The sequence below is a fragment of the Acomys minous genome (genome assembly GCF_964271855.1).
Source record: "Acomys minous genome assembly, chromosome: 11".
Lineage (NCBI taxonomy): Eukaryota > Metazoa > Chordata > Mammalia > Rodentia > Muridae > Acomys > Acomys minous.
This window is the reverse complement of record NC_140492.1, coordinates 55,309,659-55,328,590: the sequence shown is the minus strand read 5'-3', so window position 1 is coordinate 55,328,590 and position 18,932 is coordinate 55,309,659. Positions and strand designations below refer to the sequence as shown.

General features: G+C 48.6%; 1 protein-coding gene across 3 annotated transcripts in view; it reads left to right on the top strand.

The window, feature by feature from the left end:
* The window catches only part of ILDR1 (immunoglobulin like domain containing receptor 1), a 33,414-nt gene that overhangs the window by 10,989 nt on the left and 3,493 nt on the right, over positions 1-18,932 (top strand). Inside the window, exons 2-7 of one of the 3 annotated variants that reach the window (XM_084802527.1) lie at positions 6,645-6,815; positions 8,089-8,238; positions 12,164-12,283; positions 12,809-12,955; positions 17,766-17,897; positions 18,122-18,880. In XM_084802527.1, the coding sequence (XP_084658653.1) occupies positions 6,645-6,815; positions 8,089-8,238; positions 12,164-12,283; positions 12,809-12,955; positions 17,766-17,897; positions 18,122-18,880 (1,479 nt within the window). Of the gene's footprint in view, positions 1-6,644; positions 6,816-8,088; positions 8,239-12,163; positions 12,284-12,808; positions 12,956-17,765; positions 17,898-18,121; positions 18,922-18,932 lie in introns of all 3 variants that reach the window. The other 2 variants (XM_084802526.1, XM_084802528.1) reach the window with 2 other exon arrangements.

Genomic DNA, 18,932 nt, shown 5'->3' with positions numbered 1-18,932 from the left:
CCTCCTGGCTGCCGCCAGATTCCCTTTCCCAACCCACAGCAAAGACACATTCTTTCCTCTCAAGTTCACAAAAGCTGACTGGAACTTGAGTAAAGCTTCTCAGACCAAATGACCCTTCAGCCGAACAGAGACCACAACACCGTAAGTTAGGGGTTGCCAGGGCCTCCTCCTCCGATAACTGAAAGGGAGCCAGGAAGAACAGCAGGAACACCAGGCAGAGAGAGACTCTCAACCATGAGCTCCTTAGAGAGACCGAGGGCAAGTGCCGCATGTCTACGTGCATGTCAAGCCATGCAGCTTGTCTCCTTCCAGGACCACACTTACTGTGTGAAAGAACGCTTCCGAGGGTGCTGTGTGAGGCAAAGGCTTTGTTTAGAACCAAACGGGCTGTCTATAGATCGCAATTACTGTGTGCCATGGGTGTTATTCATTGCCGACTTGACTGAGGCACACCTTTGGGGTGTCCTCGAAGGTGTTGCCAGATGCCAGAGAGGTTTAACTGGGGACCTGCCCTGAATGTGGGTGGTCCCTTCTCTCAGGCCACAGGTCCCAGACAGAATACAAAGGTGAAAGCCACTGGGACACCAGTATTTGCCTTCCTCTGCTTCCTGGTCTCGCAGGGAAGTGAGGAGCACCACCCACATGCCCCCACCCGACAAATACTGTCCCCTGCCATAAAGACTGTGAGCAAACATGAAGTTTTCCCTAATGTGCATTTGCCAGGAATTTTGGCACAGCAGTGAGGAAACAGGGGCTGGCAAGGGCACTCCATTCTTTGTCAACGCCTTCTCTGTTAGCTGTGTTACAGCTGTGTTAAAGCTGTGAGGAAGGAATGCTTCAAGGACAATTTAGGTCCATTATGGGAAAAAAGAAAACAAACAAACAAAAAAATAAAGCAAAAAGTAAAAATTATTAACCTTTGTCCTTACTGTGACTAAATATCTAATATTTAGGAAGATATTTAGGAGGGAAATTGGCCTATAGTTTAAGAACAATAGAGTATAAGAGAAAAAAGTACTGGCTCGGGGGCCCCCAAGACCAAGTTCTCAGTATAAAGGAGACTTATTTGCCCTAGAGGAACAAAGGGCAGGGAATAAGAGACAAAGACAGGAGACAGAGGACAAGAGAGAAGGGAAATGAGCAAGGGAGAAGGACAGGAGCATTAGTCCCTGGGGGACACAGGACTGCCTCTGGATAGAGAGGAGACAGACATGGCCAACTGGCAAATAGCAATTTATAAAGGTAAAAGGAGGAACCCCCTGTTAGGATGAGCTGTTTAATTTTAAAGATTTATTTATTTATTTTATATACAGTGTTCTGTCTGCACACCAGAAGAGGATACCAGGTCTCATTATAGATGGCTGTGAGCCACCATGTGGTTGCTGGGAATTGAACTCAGGACCTTTGGAAGAGCAGCCAGTGCTCTTAACCTCTGAGCCATCTCCCTAGCCCTGAGGTGTTTAATTTTAATTAGGCATGTTAATTAGGTGAGCCAAAGGGGGCTGGACCTTGGTGCTCTGCCTCAGGAGGGAGGAAGTAGCCAAATAAAGGGATGGACTTTTTTTTTTTTAAGGTAGAGTGTAGAGGAATGCTAATTCAGAACATGGCTGTTCTGGCAAGAGATCACACCCAAAGATCTTCTATGTCTGTGAGATACTGCCGGAACACAAGCATACCTTTAATCCAGGTGACAGATGCAAACAGATCTGAGTTAAAGATCAGCCTGGTATAGAGCAAGTTTCAGGTAAAGAAAAGCTTGGGTCCAGGTGTGGTGATACATGCCTTTAATCCCAAACGAAGGTAAAGTTGGTTTGTAGAAAGAAGCACCCATGTTTGAAAGGGATATTTAGTTGAGGGGTGGAAAAGGTGACGAATCAGAGATTTGTCAGAATAGGATCTGCCCAAGTCACATGAGAAGAGAGAGGAAAGGGAAGCTACTTAAGAGGCCACTTATTTTTTTTCCAGAGAGAGGATGCAGTTTTACAAGGACAGTAATAGAGAGATGGGTTGCAGAGAGAGAGAACTCAGGTGAAGATGGGACAAGGCAGAGAACGAGACGAAGCCGGAAGATTAGAGCAGATTGCTGAGTTAGTTTGAGGCCAAGCAGAACAATTCCAGATTAAGTCAGTTAAAGCAATTCCAGATGAAGTCAGATTAAGCCAGAACAGCTGAGTTGAAGCAGCCAGCCCAGAGCTCAGAAAGAACAAGTAAGGGTGAGCTTATTAAGCAGAAAGTTTCAGAGGCTGAAAGCATTCTAGGCCTAGGTTAGACTGTACAGAGGCTAGAAGCTTCCAGGACTAGGCCTAGGTTAGCAGAAGGAGACAGTAAGCCTCCCAGACAACAATTGAGCCAGGAGAATAAAATTACTTTTACAGTGGCGGGAATGGGGATGGGCAAGTCTTGCCAGAGCCATGTGCTCTAGTGTTCCTTCAGAGTGTGTCATGATAGTGGAGTCATGGTGGCACAGGGTGAGGCAGCTGGTCACACTGTGTCCCCAGTGAAGAAGCAGTGAGCAGAAACACAGTAGGGCTGTTCTACAAAGCTTTAAGCCCCGCCCCCTCCACTAGTGAACCACCTCCTCTAGCAAAGCTCCACCCCCTAAAGGTCTTAGACTCTCCCATAACAGCACCATTCCCTGCGGACAGACTAAGGGTACAAAACACACGTGCCTGGGAGAGACAGTTCACATTCAAGCACCTACGGCGAGGAAGGAGGAGCAGGAGTCATTGCATGTAAGAATAGCGTTGTGTGTGTTGTCATCCATGAAAGGCCATAGCGGCTCCATTCTGCTTGGCCTGAGTTCTCAGAATCGTGCAACTGGTAAAGCCCGCGGCTCTTTTCCTACCAAACTCTTGAAGGTTTATTCTGAAAAACGTTCTTCGTCCATTCACACACAGTTGAGTGATACACCCAAGCACACCCTCCCCCTCCCCCATTGCTCTTATGGGATGCCATCAGCGATTATCCTTAAATTAAACAATGGCTATGCCTTGACTCCATCTTACACTCCCATCACCCACTCACCACCTGCCCTGCCTGATTACCTTCCTCCCTTAGGCTGCAGCCAGATTGGTTCCCTCTCTCCCAGGTTCCCTAAACAGCAAGCCTTCTAGATGAGAGGTTTGGATGCTCCGTCTTCTTTCCTCCTGTAGCAGCTTCCCTGCCTCCTCCCTGCTTCTGATAGTGATGTGCTCTGAAACCCACCTGAGCCTTTAGGTTTGCCTTAAATGTCTTGTACACAGCTTTCACTGCTAAAGAGGTTCTCTCAAGCCTGTCACAGGGCATCCTGATCCACATCCCTGTCCTGGACACTAGCCAGGTCATTTCTGAGTGCCAGAGGCTGCCCTGAGCAGCGTTCTGCTGCCTCCTCAGAGACATGAGAAAAGCAGAAGGTGTGCGTTATAAAGCTAGGCTGAGGGCTCTCAGGAGACCCGTGGCCAAAGACTTGAAGCATTCAAACCAGAATAATGTGGCTCTAGCCTTCAAGACAAGCCCGTCTATGAGGGGTCTCCAGTTCCTCCAGGGTCAAAGGTGCTTTGCTCACTGGAGAGCCCACAGCTAGGTCTAGAACATGACCTTTGAGTCTTTTGTGGAAAGTCAAGTTACAGGGCTGACTCCCAGCAGCCTCTTCTTCATAAACTGCAGTTTCTAAGTGAACATTGTGTCAGCTGCACATGGCCCAGTAAGCTTCGTCTTGGACGTTGAACATCATTTTGTTACCATGATAAAATATCTCAGATTTCTAAAATGTGATGATACACATACCAACTGGTGGTACATAAGATGCCATTACATGGCACAAAGCAGAGAGTAGTGTAGAATTGAATAAGACAGTAATGTACGGAGGAGGAGGAGGAGGAAGAAGAGGAGGAGGAGGAGAAGGCAGGACCATCTAGGAGCCAGAGAGGATGGCTCAGTGAGCACAGGCTTGTAGGTTAACAATGTAAGCCAAAGGTAGAAGGAGAAAACTGATTTCATGAAGTATTCATCTGATTATTTCCCACACACTTGCCTCCCCCAATGATGATGCGATTATGATGATATTGATGATGATGATGATGATGATGATGATGATGATGATGATGATGATGATAAGATAGGGCCAGTTCGTTGCCCCTGTCAAAAAAGAAGGTGGCTCTTCTGGATAAGAGCTCTGCTAGAGAGAACAAGAGGGCAGCATGCACAGTGGTGTCCCTGATTATCCTTTTGTCCGGACATGGTGAAGCCAGCGCAGGTTGAATATCTCTTATCCAAAGTGCTTGGAACCAGAAGTGTTTCAGACTCATGTTTTCAAATTCTGGGATATTTGCATAGTCTTTATTGGCTGAATATCCTTAATCTGAAAATATGAACTCCGAGATGGTCTAAAATCAGAAATGTTTTAGGTGTCATGTTGGCACTCAGAATAATTTGGGGGTGCTGGGGAGATGCCTCAGTGGGCAACAGAGCTTATTGTACAAACATGAGGACCTGGGATCAGATGCCCAGCACCCACATAAAAACAAGGTGTGGCTGTGCACTTGTAAACGCAGCACTGGGGAGGGTGGAGACATTTGCTGGGCTTTGTTGGATGCTGGAAAATGGTGATTTCCAGGGACAGTGAGAGACTCTGTCTCAAGAGAATAAGATGGAGTACCATAGAAGACATTCCCATGCTGCCTCTGCATGGAGCCCACAGATGTGCACACCACACATATACATTAAAAAAAAAGAAAGAAAGACAAGTAAATTTAGGAGTTGAGAACATTCCAGATTTGGGAGCTATGAGATGAAGGATGCCCAGCCTGTGGTGTTATGGTTATTTCCCACTCAAAAGCTGAGGAAAGAGAAACTCAGAGCTAGAAGCTTGCCTGGTGTCCAAGTGAATAGCAGTGTGTGGTTTGTGTCTGGATCCAGAACGTGGTGGGTTAACCTTTCACCTGTAGTCTATTCCAGCTCTTCTCGAACTTCCCCCAGCTCCAGGAACAAAAGTGTCAGTATCTCCAGGACATAGTTTTTCTTATCTATCTCCTAGAAATCTGTTTGAAAGGTAAGTTTGTTGGCCTCACCCAAGCCCTACTGAACTAGAAACTCTTGGCATAGAGCCAAACAATCTGGACTGTCACAGCCCTTACAGGGACATAACTCATCCATGAGTACTGTTGCTCTACACTAGCCCCCCCACCCCCTTTCCGGAGAAACCTCCCGCTTCTAATGCAACCTAGAACCCATGGACGCATTCCAAGACGCTGGCTGTGGCTGGACCTCTTGGCACGTCACCATTCCATCTGGTGCTTCTGTGCCACCCAGCTCCTCATCAGGACAGGCCTGATGGCTTCAAGCGCAGTGAGAGGGAATTTTACAAAAGAAACAGGAGCTCCCAGGGCCCTCAAGTGTTTCTGGCTGTTTCATTGGCTCTGCGGTGCTGCCGCCTGCCTGTGCGGCTCAATGTCCACTGCTTGTTACACCCTCAGTCGTTTCTCCAGCCACCTCTGTGTGGCAGACATGGTAGGTAACTCAAGGCTGTGTTTGAACAGTGAGAGGCAAGCCCAGACATTCTCTGAGAACCTCCATAACCGAGAAGCAGGCAAAGTGCCAGGCATGGGGAGGCCCTTCTTTCAGCCTTGCTGCCCATAAGACTTTCTGAGAGGACAAGAGTTCATCTAAGGACCTGCAGAAAGGACCCAAAGGAAACAGGAGTTGGGGGTGGGTGGTACAGAGAGTGACCCAGCCTAAGAATGCCATGGGGTAAAGATCTGGAGCTGAGAGGAATGAAGTTCAGAGTAGCCGAGGCCTGTGTGCAGCAGGACATGAAATGAGAGGAAACAGCTGGGAAAGACAGCTGGACCAACTTGACAGGGTTTTTTTTTGGGGGGGGGTAGGGTCAGATCAATGGTTCTCAACCTTCTTCATGCTGTGACCCTTTAATACACTTCCTCATGATGTGATGACCCCCAACCATAAAATTGTTTCCCCTGCTACTTCATAACTGTTATTTTTCCACTGTTACGAATCATAATGTAAATATCTGTGTTTTCCAATGATCTCAGGTGACAAAGGGGTCATTTGACACCCCTCAAAGGTTGAGAAACGCTAGGCCAGGTGATGGAGTTTGAATTTTAGGAAAATGAAAAACCACTTTTTCTCTCTTCTTTTTTTCCCCTCCATCCCTTTCCAAAGATGGGGGGGGGGGGGTCTCACTATTAGATAGGGCTGACCTCGCAGCGATCCTCCTGCCTCGGCACTGTGTGTGTGCTAGGATGAACTGGCTGTGCTACCCGAGCCTGGCCACAAATGGGAAACCGCTTTTAGAAGAGAAGGGACAGGGGAAAACTGGTTTTAACCAGATCACTCCACTACAACTCATTTTTATTGTTGTGGTGTGTGCATGTTATTGTTGGACTGAGGTTGAGTGTGTTAATGGACTATGAATTCTGGGAAGTTTTCCTTACCCACCCTCACCCCTCCCCCACCCCCACCCCTGTACTTAGGGCCCATTCCTTCTGCATCCTGCTCGGCGGTGGGAGCCTGTGTCTCTGAACTCCCAGCCAAGGGTGGGCAAGCGGGCAGGGGCTGTGCAGCTTTTCCTCATTTGCATGGCTTTTATTACTCAGGAACAGAAGCAGCAGGTCACCTTTAGCACTGTCTCCTGCTCTTGCCTTCAGGGTGTCTGTCCTTGCTGGTCACAGTCCAGGACACAGAACGCTATGTCACCCTGTTTGCCTCCGTCACCCTCAAATGTGACTACACCACCTCGGCCCAGCTCCAGGATGTGGTGGTGACCTGGCGCTTCAAGTCCTTCTGCAAGGACCCCATCTTTGACTATTTCTCGGCCTGTGAGTACCTCGACCCGTCGCTCTGCCCGTGCTCCCAGGCATCCTTGGCCTAGCATAGGTCTAGGAACTGTTACAGATCCCAATCCGTCCTCATGAGAAGAAGCTGCTGTGACGCCCCGTCCCTTTAGTTTTCAGATTAAACCGAACCCAGGTTGCGCAACAAGTTGTTCAAGGGCAGAGGTTGGCCTGTTCACCTCCCCAGCCCCATGCTGTTCTAAAAATGTTTCAGGCACCTCAGTCGTGTGAAATACCTAGCACATCCTTCCTCCTGCGCACTCCTCATTCGAGCCAGCTCTGAACCATTCGGGGTCTCTACCCAATGGCCACTGTTTGGAGGACCACTGCTCACTGTAGCGGCAGGCGAGGAGCTCTCTGGCTCCGCACAGCCTAATCCTCTTTGGGAATCTTGGCTCACAGTGATGTGCTGCTTGGCTGGTTCTTGCCTCCGCATGCTCACTCACGTCATCAGGAGCTAGTTCCTTCTCAGGTGTTCATTTCTAACCTACGACTGGCATCAGAGGAGCCTGGAGCTGGTCATGCTTGGGATGGTTTAGACCTATAGAAAGCTTGAGAGGACAAGGATGGTACCCTGTTTGGGAGAAGGAAGTAGGTGTCTGAAATGGAACAAAGGGAGAAAGGCATGGCTGTGGCTCTTGTAGCTCTGGGTTAATGCCTTACAGTAGGGCGAGACAGAGCCTCAATAATTTCACTGAGCCTCCCCACTTAGTCTGATGTTGGCACCAAAGGAATCCTTCTGGATTGAGGCACTGTTTCTTGCGGGTTATTCTTTTCTTTTTCTTTCTTTTTTTTTCTTTCCTTTTCTTTCAAGACAGGTTTTCTCTTGTAGTCCTGGCTGTCCTGGCCTCGCTTTGTAGACCAGACTGACCTCGAACTCACAAAGATTTGCCTGCCTCTGCCTCCCGACTGTTGGGATTAAAGACCTGGGCCACCACACCTGGCTCTGTGGGTTATTCTTAATCACTTGGGTTAAGGGAGCTAGTGGTAAGTGGTGGCCACCTAGAACACTTAACAGCTTTTGAGTTCTCTGTTGTGAAGGTCAGGTGAGTGAACCCCTACTGGAGTAGTAGTAAGGACAGGCCACTTTGTAAATAAATCAGGGGAAATTATGACGAGGGATGGGGGATGCAGGCCAGCTTTGGAGTCTTATTGACGAGAGTAGTGGCACCAGCCAGGATGTGGTTAGCTCAGAGCTCACAACAGACAGACCCACAGAACCTGACTGCCCTGAGTGGCTTGGTGCTTCTCTTCTCAGCATACCAGGCCGCCTTATCCCTGGGCCAGGACCCCACCAATGACTGTAGCGACAAGCAGAGGGAAGTTCGCATCGTGGCCCAGCGGCGGGGGCAGAGCGAGCCTGTGCTGGGGGTGGATTACCGGCAGCGCAAGATCACCATCCAGAACCGTGAGTACCGGGGAGGTGGCAGGGGAACTAGGGTTTGAGGAGGCTGCAGACACAGGCCCCGGCAGGCAGGCTGAGTCAGCAAGGGAATCCCCATCATCCTCTGGGGCCGCTTGGGCTGACTTGGTCACTGTGTTGTTTAAAGCAAGTGCCGGATTCTTAGAATGGGTTCCATCTTCTGAAGCCACTTCCCTGGAACTTGGTCTTGTGGACGGGAGGATGTTCCTCAGCCTCGGTTAAAGGTCAGGGTGTCATTGGTTCCTTTGCTTCCTGAGATTCATGCAAAGATGTAGATCTGGCTCCTCTGATGCAATTACGAATTGTTCTCGGGGCCCGCTCACACACAAGGTCCCCGAGGTCCTCTTGGCCGCTCTTGATGCCTGTCCAACGGAAATAGGAGCTGGTGGGGGAAGGGCTTATTTGAGACCACTGCTGTGCCCTGGCAGAGGAAATGGCACTGGCTTAGACACAAGCCTGAGTAAGCGGGGACTTCCTTCTACTTACAAGCTCGGCTCCCAGAAGCAGGTTGGCCATTTTCTCTGCCTTTTCCCCATCATCTAAGAGAGAGATACCTGGCGTCTTTCTCCCACACTGCAGTAAATATCAAATGCATGCACGGTCTAGGAGCTGGGTGTAAAGCACGTCACATCTTTGTACCTGTCACAAGAAGCAATGGCCACAGCCGGATTCAGACATGGTGACTCTTCTGTACCTGCAGGGAACATGAAATTGGGCAAGCCCCTTCAGGTTTTGATTTGTTTTTTGCCTAGGTTTCTGTTAAGTGGGACTGGCTGCAGAGGCCAACTCACAGACAATTGTGACATGGTGTATGACAATTGCTTATCCAACAGTCAACATGGAGTGAACCAAAGTTATAGAGCCAGGATGTTTCTATATACTTAGAATGGGCTAGTGCCCTACCTAGCCTGCCATCTTGGATTACTGTGAAGTTGTAGTGACAGAACTCAGAGACTATTGCAGTGAGCTTTATATGCTGTGTTGTTGTTGTTGTTGTTTTAAGTAGTTGTGGGGATGGAGAGATGGCTTAGAAGTTAAGAACACTACCTATTCTTCCAGAGGACCCAAATCGGTTCCCAGCACTTACACGGTTGCTCACAACAGGTCTGTAATTCTATTTTCAGGGAATCTAACACCCCCTCCTGGCTCACTGTGCACCAGGCATGCAAGTGGTATACAGACATATGTAGCAAAGCACCCTTATATACATAAAAGTGAACATATATATGTATATATATAAGCATATACATACATAGACAATATACATAAAAATAAAATTAAAAAGGAAAAAGCACTTGTGGGACTGGAGAGCTCAGAGTTAATAACTCATTGCTCTTCTAGAGAAGCCAAATTTAGTTCCCAGTACCCACTTCAGGCAGCTCGCAACAGCCTAGAAGTGCAGGGCCCCGTGCCCTCTTCTGGCCTCTGCAGCATTGCGTTCACTTACATAAAGCACCTGTGTGTGAGCCTATTTGCGTACGCACACACACACACACACACACACACACACACACACACACACACGCACACACACACTTAAATAAAAATAATAAAAGTTAATATTCTTTTAAAAAAACATTTGCTGGTTTTAAGGAAGGAAACACTTAGTAGGCTACTCGTGGTACCCAAACAGGGTAGGGAATTAGTGATTACATTATGACCCTTTAAAGGGCCAATTTAACCACGGCTTCTAATCTTGTAATACTTAAATATGATCTTTTCACACCCGCCCTCTGATTTTCCCAAGGTAGCCCTTGAACTCTTAGCCTAGACAGCTCTGCTTCCTCAGAATCGCCCCTATATGACCACTGGGCTTTAGTCAGCCAGTCTCCTTAGAGCTTCTGAAGGACAAGAAGTCCCCATGGAGAACCTGGAGGACCGTCGCTGCTCTTCTGTGTGTGTCTAGTTCTGAGTCGTGCCTTTCACTACCTCTCCTCCCGGCCACTTTTGGGTCACACCCTATCTTGTTCTCACTCCTAAGGGAAAGCAGTATTTCCCCCTTGGGCTTTATTTCTGTTTCCAGGCTCATCCTGACTTCCCAGAATCCTTATTTTCTGACACTTTCACAGCTGAGTTTCTATCATTTAAGAGGACCCTACCAAATAGAGCCATGGGTTATCTAAAATCTTGACCTCTCTGAATAGCCTTGCCATGCTGTCACTTCTTGGAAGTTCTTTGTGACTCTTGGCGACTCCCAGGGAATGTTGGGTCAGATTTGCAGTGCTCACGGAGTGCTTTCCTCATCCTATCTCCTCTAGGGGTTAGCTCGCTCATGGGAAAAGTGGTGGGTTTAGAAAATTGTGGGGAGAAAAAGCATTACAAGGGTTGACGCAAAAGCGAAGGAAACAGAAGTCAAGGTTTGCTCCAGTCTTGCATGACCTCACGTTTTTGTTTCAGTTCCTCAGTAGATATCTCTTGACGAACAGGCAAAAAAGAGTCGCAGATATGACCACAGACAGGGCAATAGCAAGTCCTTAATGCTGAGATTAGCAGGGGCAGGCCATCACTTTGGGCATCTGACTGGCTCTTAAACCTGCCAGGACAGAGAGGGGCTGGCCCCTGTTCAAATCTCCCACAGAGTGCAACTTAACAACTGGAGCCATTGGGTTTTAGTGAACATTGATCAAATTCGCTGAAATTGAAAGTATCTATTAAACGTTGTTGATCATTTATTGGGTGGCCGCACCTCAGGTACTCATGGGAATGTAGATTCTTTTCTTGGGTAACATTCTGAAAACAGCGTGCATATTTTCTGTGCTCATTCAGCATGAGCTATGCCCTTGAGCACCTGAGCTACTTTCTCCTCTTTGCCTGGCAAAGGGTCCAGGCTTTGATGTTTTCCAGCCATTTTGGAGAAAATAGCTTGGCTCAGTGCTCAAGAGCACCAGCCTGAGGCACAGTGGTGGACACACCTACGCTCAGCACTAGCTACACATTATTTATACACTTCCTTAACCTCTGTCTTCATTTTCCTTACCTGAAATACAGGTAAGTAAACCTACTCACCTCTCACTTGGTACATTTGATTGTAAATAAGCAGAAACCATAAATATTAGTGACATAAGCAAAAGGAAGTTTGTTTTGATTGCATGAATAAAATCAGAAACGTACAGCCCAGGACTAAGGTGGTGACTATGTTTCATGAAATCCTTGGGGGCCCAGGTTCATTTCAGCTCACCCAGATTGTCATCTCCTTTCTGGATAAGATATATTGATCCTTTGTTTGTTTGTTTGTTTGTTTCTAAAATAAAACGCCTATGGATAAATTGCAAAGAAAAGAGGTTTATTTAAAAAAGAAATTTTGCAAAGAAAAGAGGTTTATGTAACTTGTCATTTTGGATGCTGAAAGTCCAAGAGTAGATGGTGCCATTGGTTTGGCCTCATGAAGACTCATGGCTGGGTCATGGCATCACTGTAGACATGCTTATAAGAAGTGGAGCTCACATGAGGGATACAGGAGACCAAAGAGCAGAAAGGACTTCCAGGACACAGGCTATAAGGTCCCAGTCCCTTAATACTGACATAATCACAGTTTTATTTCAGAATGACTTTTAAAGGGAACAAACATACATTTGCTTAAACCGTGGCAGCTGTGTACACAACCAACAATCCTATGATACTGGGAGAGGGGAGCAATAGCAGTGGGAGACAACTGGGAATCTCACCTCACCCACATATAGGGATATATGGTAGAAACTGAATGAGCAATGTACCCAGATCCTTACAAACTACTAGTGGAGTTCAATAGCAAGTTATCCCATCACCTCCATCTTTGGGAACAAGGGAAGGTCTGAGGAAGGATCTGGGTCCTTTTTCTCATCTACCACAGGCCTTCTTAGGAAGGGCAGTTCTGAGGTCCCGAAGCTATGATGCCCTGGTAATGGGTGCTTTTTCCTTCCGCCTGACACAGGAGCGGATCTTGTGATTAACGAAGTGATGTGGTGGGATCATGGAGTGTACTATTGCACCATTGAGGCCCCAGGAGACACATCAGGAGACCCAGATAAGGAGGTGAAGCTCATTGTCCTACGTAAGTGCTGCTGGAACTCTCTCTGGCCACCCATCAATGCGTATTGCATGCAAAAGTATACACCAATAGCAACAGAGCCAGAAGCAAGGAGATCTGTGTAACTGTCATAAGATTGGGAGCCTCTGATAGCCTCTTACTAGAGCTAACTTTTCTCCCCCCCCCCCCCCCAGTATGTCGCTCGAACATAAAGCATCTAGGTCAATGGCTGTATTTACTAGGGCCTAGAACATTGATTCTCAATCTGTGGGTCGCGACCCCTTGGGGGTCGATCAACCCTTGCACAGGGGTCGCTTAAGACCATTTGGAAAACACAGAGATATTTACATTATGATTTATAACAGTAGTAACTTTCCAGTTATTAAGCAGCAACGAAAATAATTATTTGATTTGGGGTCACCACAATATGAGAAAATATATTAAAGGGTCAGAGCATTAGGAAGGCTGAGAGCCACTGGTCTAGAATATCGGGCATAGAAGCGTCCCTCTGAAGATTTAGTTCCCCTCTTTTGGCTTCCTCCACTGTAGACTGGCTGACAGTGATCTTCATCATCCTCGGAGCTCTCCTCCTCCTGCTGCTGATTGGTGTGTGCTGGTGCCAGTGTTGCCCTCAGTATTGCTGCTGCTACATCCGCTGCCCCTGCTGTCCTAACCGCTGTTGCTGCCCCGAGGAAGGTGAGAGAACACAGAGTGCAATTGGTTGGGCAGGATGGTACAAGTGTCTGAAGCCCCAAGCTGATAGGTTTACCTTTCTCAGGTCAAAGTCCTGGCTCTTCCGGGATCTCCTCCCCGCCTTCTTCCCTCACAGGCTCAGAAGATATGAGAGTTGGCCCTGTGCACGATGCTCAGGAAAGCTCTAAGGCCACAAGGAAGGTGACTGACAGCAGTGTGTCCGCCCATAAAGTTCTTTCCATCGTTTTAAATGAAGATTTCCCCTTTTATGTATTCAACTCCTCTCTCCCAGAAGTGAGAACATCCCACCCCTCCGACCACACTTTGGCCTTTGGGGCAGGCAACCTGTGTCCATCCTAAAGCTCTCTAGGGAACACCAGTCATCTAATTAGGACACGGAAGGTACTCATCATCCTTGAGGTCCCAAGGACTTTAGGAGTTGTCTTTCAGGAGCCAGGGACAGAGACGAGTGTGTATCTTATTGCAACTTCGCAATGCTACTTAGAGACGAGATAAAAGAGCCATAGGAGGAGATATTGAGACCGTGGTTCTCAAACTGGAGTTCACACAGGAATCATGTGGAGGACTTGGTGGTCAAAGTGAATTCCTGCCCCCTCCCCAGCTCCTGATCCCATTGGTCTGGGGGCCGAAGGACAGGCTCAGGTGACGTGAACCTTGTGCAGGGAAAGGGGGTAAGGACCAGAAGATCTTGCTCTGTACATGAGCTTCCTTTGGACTGAAATTTCATCCTCTAAAAGAGAAAATTTGGACCAGCAAAATGGCTGAATGGGGAAGGTACTTGCCACCAAGCCTGACAACCCGAGATCCATCTCTGGAGAGCCCACATGGTAGAAAAAAAGGACTGAAAAAGGTGGTCTTTTGACCTTTACCTGTGTGCTGTGTGACATGCATGCCTGTCTAAACACACACACACACATGTACACGCACATGCACACACACACACACACACACAAATATAATAAGTCCATGCTGGGCCCTAAAAATTTAAGCTGCAGAATAGATGATAAAGGCAAAAGAATTTGAAGAATGTTTTACAAAGTTCTTTCCTTAGTAAGTAGATGGGAGTCGAATCAAGCATTTTAAGTGGAGGCTTTCTTTTTGTGTATTTGTTTAAAGTAGCATTTCCCTTTTCTGATGATGTAAAGTACCACATAATACTGGTGAGAAAATCTGAGAAATTTAAAAAAAAATAGACTAAGCTAAGTCCCCAGAGACAACCACTCTTGTCATCTTGGTCCATGTGGAGGAAGAAAGTTCGAAAGGAAACCATGACAATCACTCATGATGATGACTGACACCCAAGTTAATCCATGATGTCAAGGTCAGTGGTCTGAGTCTGGCTTCCGGCCTGTGCTCAAAGGCTGCTTGGTGTCTTACAGGAAAAGAGAAATAACTTTCATTGGATGCCTGCCTTGTGTGTGCCCTTTGCATTTACTTCCTCACCGAATCCTCACCACAGCCGCCAAAGGCATACGTCATCACCGTATCACGGGCCAGGTCAGAGAGGTCCCACAGCTGGGGAGTAGTAGTCACATGCACAGTGTTAACCCTGTGATGTATGTCTGTGTGCCCCATCTAGGGCCTGCCATGGCCTCTATGGACTAACCGAGGCCATATAAACTCTTTGAAGAGGAGGAAATAGCCGGGGAGTCTATGGAGCTTCTTACCGTTCCATCCTCCATGAAGAAGGCACTGTCATGGGAGTAGTCACATGAGAGATGAGATAAATCCCCACAAGAAAACTCCTTAGACCACAGGGCATTAAGCGCAGGCACTACTGGGGCAAAGCTGGCATGGATGGTGCATTTGATCAGTGAGCTAGGAAGCTAAGATTTGGTTTCTCTTTAGTGGTTGGAGTTTGCTCATTTATAAGAACTGCAGGCCATAAGTTAAGGCCCTTGGATTTGATTGGACAGGCTCACTTTTTAACTTTCCCGACAAATTTGGGGACAAGATGAATTGCAGTGAGGGGCAGGAATGGTTAAGGAAAGATCTCTGAATAGGGGAAATGTTTTGAGGCTGTTTTTGTTTGTTTGGATTGATTTTTGTTTTTGTTTTGTTTTGTTTTGTGTTTTTATGCCGAGATAGCCCTGAGAAGGTTTATAAGCAAAGTACCAAAAGGGAATAAATGAAAGGCCCACTTAAGTAGTTAGGTGATCACAGATGGGTTGGAAGGTGCTAGCCTTAGAAGCAGCATTTGCTCTCTACCAGGAAAGACCTAGCCTTAAAAAGGAAAGAGGCAAGAGTATAGGCAGCCTGACCTCTGAGAAGAGGGGTCACTACTAAGTGTGGAGGACGGGCAGTGTGTGAGGGAGAAGTGAAGGAGCCCACTGCCTGCCACAATTGCTGCAAGTCAAAGTACAGTGCTGGAGACAGCGCAGTGGCTTTTATGAGAATTCCAGGTTCAATCGCAACATCACAAACAAACAAATGTGCAAGGTGCCGAAGGAAGCCTCCGGAAGGATGTCAGAGATCCTTGAACATCTCCCACCACAGCCCATCCCCCCCGCCAGCTCCCACCTTCCTGAGCCACAACAGGGGGCTAGAGGGAATAATGAAAATGCCCACTAATGTTTATCAGGTCCCGAAAACCCACCTGGTATTGGCAAACAACCCTCATAGGACGTTTAGGTGAAAGATCTTGGAAGCAAGCCTATTTTGTTTTTCCTACAAGAACTAAAGAAACTTCTCATACCTCTGAGTTATCTTTATACAGCAGGTGAGAGTGAGGACCGGAGAGATTCCTCCAGTTACATAGACCTTGACAACCCAGACCCATCGCTGTTGGCCCTCTGTGAGGGTTAGCTCTTGTTCTTAATGTAGAGGATGCAATCGGCTGGGAGTTCATGGGGACCTGAGCAATGGGGAGCCTAGTAGGAGGAGAGGCATATTTTATTAAAAACGGTTCCCCAAGGAAAGCCCATCCCAAGGAAGACTATTTGAGGTCCTGTTGCTTGGCTGGGGCCAGAAAGCCTCTGCTGGTGCTTCCCTAAGGCTAAAATGGCAAGCGTCCGAAAGGCTATGGTGTTCCCAAAAGCTGCTAAGGATGTTGGTGACAGGACTACCCAGTTAGAAAAAGCAAAGGACTGAGGGGCTATGGGTTTCTGTGACAGTAGAGAGGAGGTGGCACGGAGTGGTATTAGTCATGAACAAGGGAGATTGGAAGGTCTCCGGGCACAGCTGGGGGGGTGGGGGTGGAGGGCGAGGGAGGAGCGCGGGTTTCAGAGCAGGGTCCAGTGTTGTCATTTCTGTCCCTGGTGTATGCTTTCAACATATGTCCTGGCTTTTCCCTCCGAGACAAAGATTAGTGCAGCTTAGACTCTACATGTGTCTGCATCTCCTGAAGATAAGGCAAATGGACAATGTATTATGATAACAATGAGTCTCGATCTACGGGCTCACCTAGCAGGCATCCCGTGTGTTTTGCCTCATTTAATGCCAGTAACTCTGTGAAAGACCTATTATTATGTCTAGCCCAGAGACGTTAAAATCTCCGAGTTGCACAGCTAGAATAGTCTAGCTGGCTGGAGCCCATCTGACCTCAAAACCTTTATCGATGGCCTCGTTTCTCAGAATGTTCTCAAATCCTCAGCAGCCAGCTCCAAGCTCACAGAAATGGCGTCATACCCTGGTTCCTCGGGCTGCTATGGACCCTGCCTCGGAATGCAAATTCTGTAATCTCAACTTCTTCATCTACTTCCCACATTAAAAGATATCTCTCAAGGCCAGCTGTGGTGGCTTATGCCTGTAATCTCAGTACTCGGGAGGTTAAGTTTGACATCAGCCTGGCCTGTAGAGTGAGACCCTGTTTTCAAAACTCAGAGAGGGGCTAGGAGATGACAGAAGGGTTAGCTTGCTTGCATACATAAAATATTTGCTGTGCTGATGGTGGCCAGTAGAGGGGGCTGCCGAGTCCCTGTTCCTGTCTCCTTTGAGGCTCCAGCGCTGTAGGTTGGTATTAAGGTGTGGCAACTTCAGGAGCTTTTTCCAATTGATGTGCATTTGATTTCCCCCTGGCTGGGCTATGACTCAATGGCGCTGGGGCTCTGGAAACTTCTGGGGGCGCTGTAGCAACCACTTCCTGTTGTGTTGGAAGATGGCCTCTCAATGGCCTCAGCTGACCTCTTACCCCGTGGAGCAGGGTACAGAATACCAACCTTCTGCCCTTCAGGCAAACCCTGAAGTCCACGGGACTACCAGGGTGGAGGTCTGTCGCCGTTTACAGCAGCAAGCATCTGTTCCACGCATGACTAGGCGGAGCTTTTGGGAGTGAAGTGGTACTCAGCCACAAGTACCTCAAAATGGATCTAAAACAGATAAGCATTTGTATTTTTAATTGCACTTGCTGCAAATTGTGAGTGCTTCAAAACAGCTGCACCTAGAGGGTTGAAGTGGCAGACATTTCATAGTTGCTTTTTTTTTTTTAACACTTTCCACCCTCAGTAAGGGAATATTTCCCTTCCATTTACCTGTCCCACCCCTAATTGGGGAGGGGGGGGACCCCAGTAGTTAGTAAAGGAGAAGAACAAAAAGGATCTCTACATTCACGTCAGCTTTGTGTATCTCTGGCCTTCCTCCCACACGTTTTTCTCCCACCTCGGGCTAGAAACATGAGTAAGCATCACACCACAGTCTTGTTTTACCCCTTGGAACAGACGGCTCTGAGTTTGCCTTGCAAGAATAGGTTAAGAGTGGGCTCCAGGGTGAAAAGCTGGAAGCACAGGCCGAGGGAAGTGGGAGGTGTGGGACTCCCGCTGCCTAAGGGGCTGCGTCTCTCCTTCTTCCCCTGCAGCCCTGGCCCGCCACCGCTACATGAAGCAGGTTCAGGCCCTAGGTCCTCAGATGATGGAAAAACCCCTGTACTGGGGGGCGGACAGGAGCTCCCAAGTTTCATCTTATGCAATGAACCCGCTGCTGCAGCGAGGTAAACTTTGCCAGAAAGCCATGGGAGGAGGAGGAGGAGGGCAGAGGGTGAGGGCACAAGTGCAGACTGCCGCCGAGGAGCATGCACACACTAACGGGCTGTCTTGCGGTGGCGGGTGGGAGGGAGCGGAATCCTGGTAAATAATGTGACATTTTTGACGCCCTGTCTGTCAGGAGGATGTTCGGGGCCCGCAGTTCAGAGCGCTCTGTCCTTGTCTCCTTCAGATCTGTCCTTACGGTCCAGCCTTCCACAGATGCCAATGACCCAGACGGCCGCTCCCCCTCCGGTGGCCAATGGTGTTCTAGAATATTTGGAGAAAGAATTGCGGAACCTCAACCCAGCTCAGCCTCTGCCTCCCGATCTTAGAGGCAAGTCTGGCCACCCTTGCAGCATGCTCTCCTCTCTGGGCTCTGCACAGGTTGTGGAACGCAGAGTTATTCGCCTGCCCCCGCTGATCAGAGACCCGCTGTCCTCCAGGACCAGCAACTCCTCACACCAGCAGCGGCTCAACCCTGTTGCATCTTCTAGACACTGGGATCTGAGTGAGGGCCAGAGACAGCGACATCACTCCAATTTCCTCCAAGAGCTCCAGGACCGAGGAATCAGACCCTGGGCCCCGGGGAGAAGGGAGCTGGACCCCCATTGGAGTTGGAGGCACCATCGCTCTAGGCCCAGCGAGTCCTCCATGCCCTGGTCAGACTGGGATAGCCTGAGCGAAGGCCCCTCGTCCAGTGAGGCCCCTTGGCCCCCCAGACAACCAGGTCCCCGGGAAGGCGCCCAGAGACACAGGCGACGCAGGCATCGCAGCTACTCGCCTCCCCCGCCCTCGGGCCCCAGTTCTTGGAGCTCTGAAGAGGAGAAAGAATCGCTGCCCAGGAACCAGGGTACCCAGCGCCACCACCGCCGCCGCCGTCGTCGCTCACAGTCCCCAAACTGGACTGAGGAGAAGCCACCCAGCTACCGTTCACTGGATGTCACTCCAGGCAAGAACAACATGAAAAAAGGGAGTGTGGAGAGGCGCTTGGTGAGCCTGGG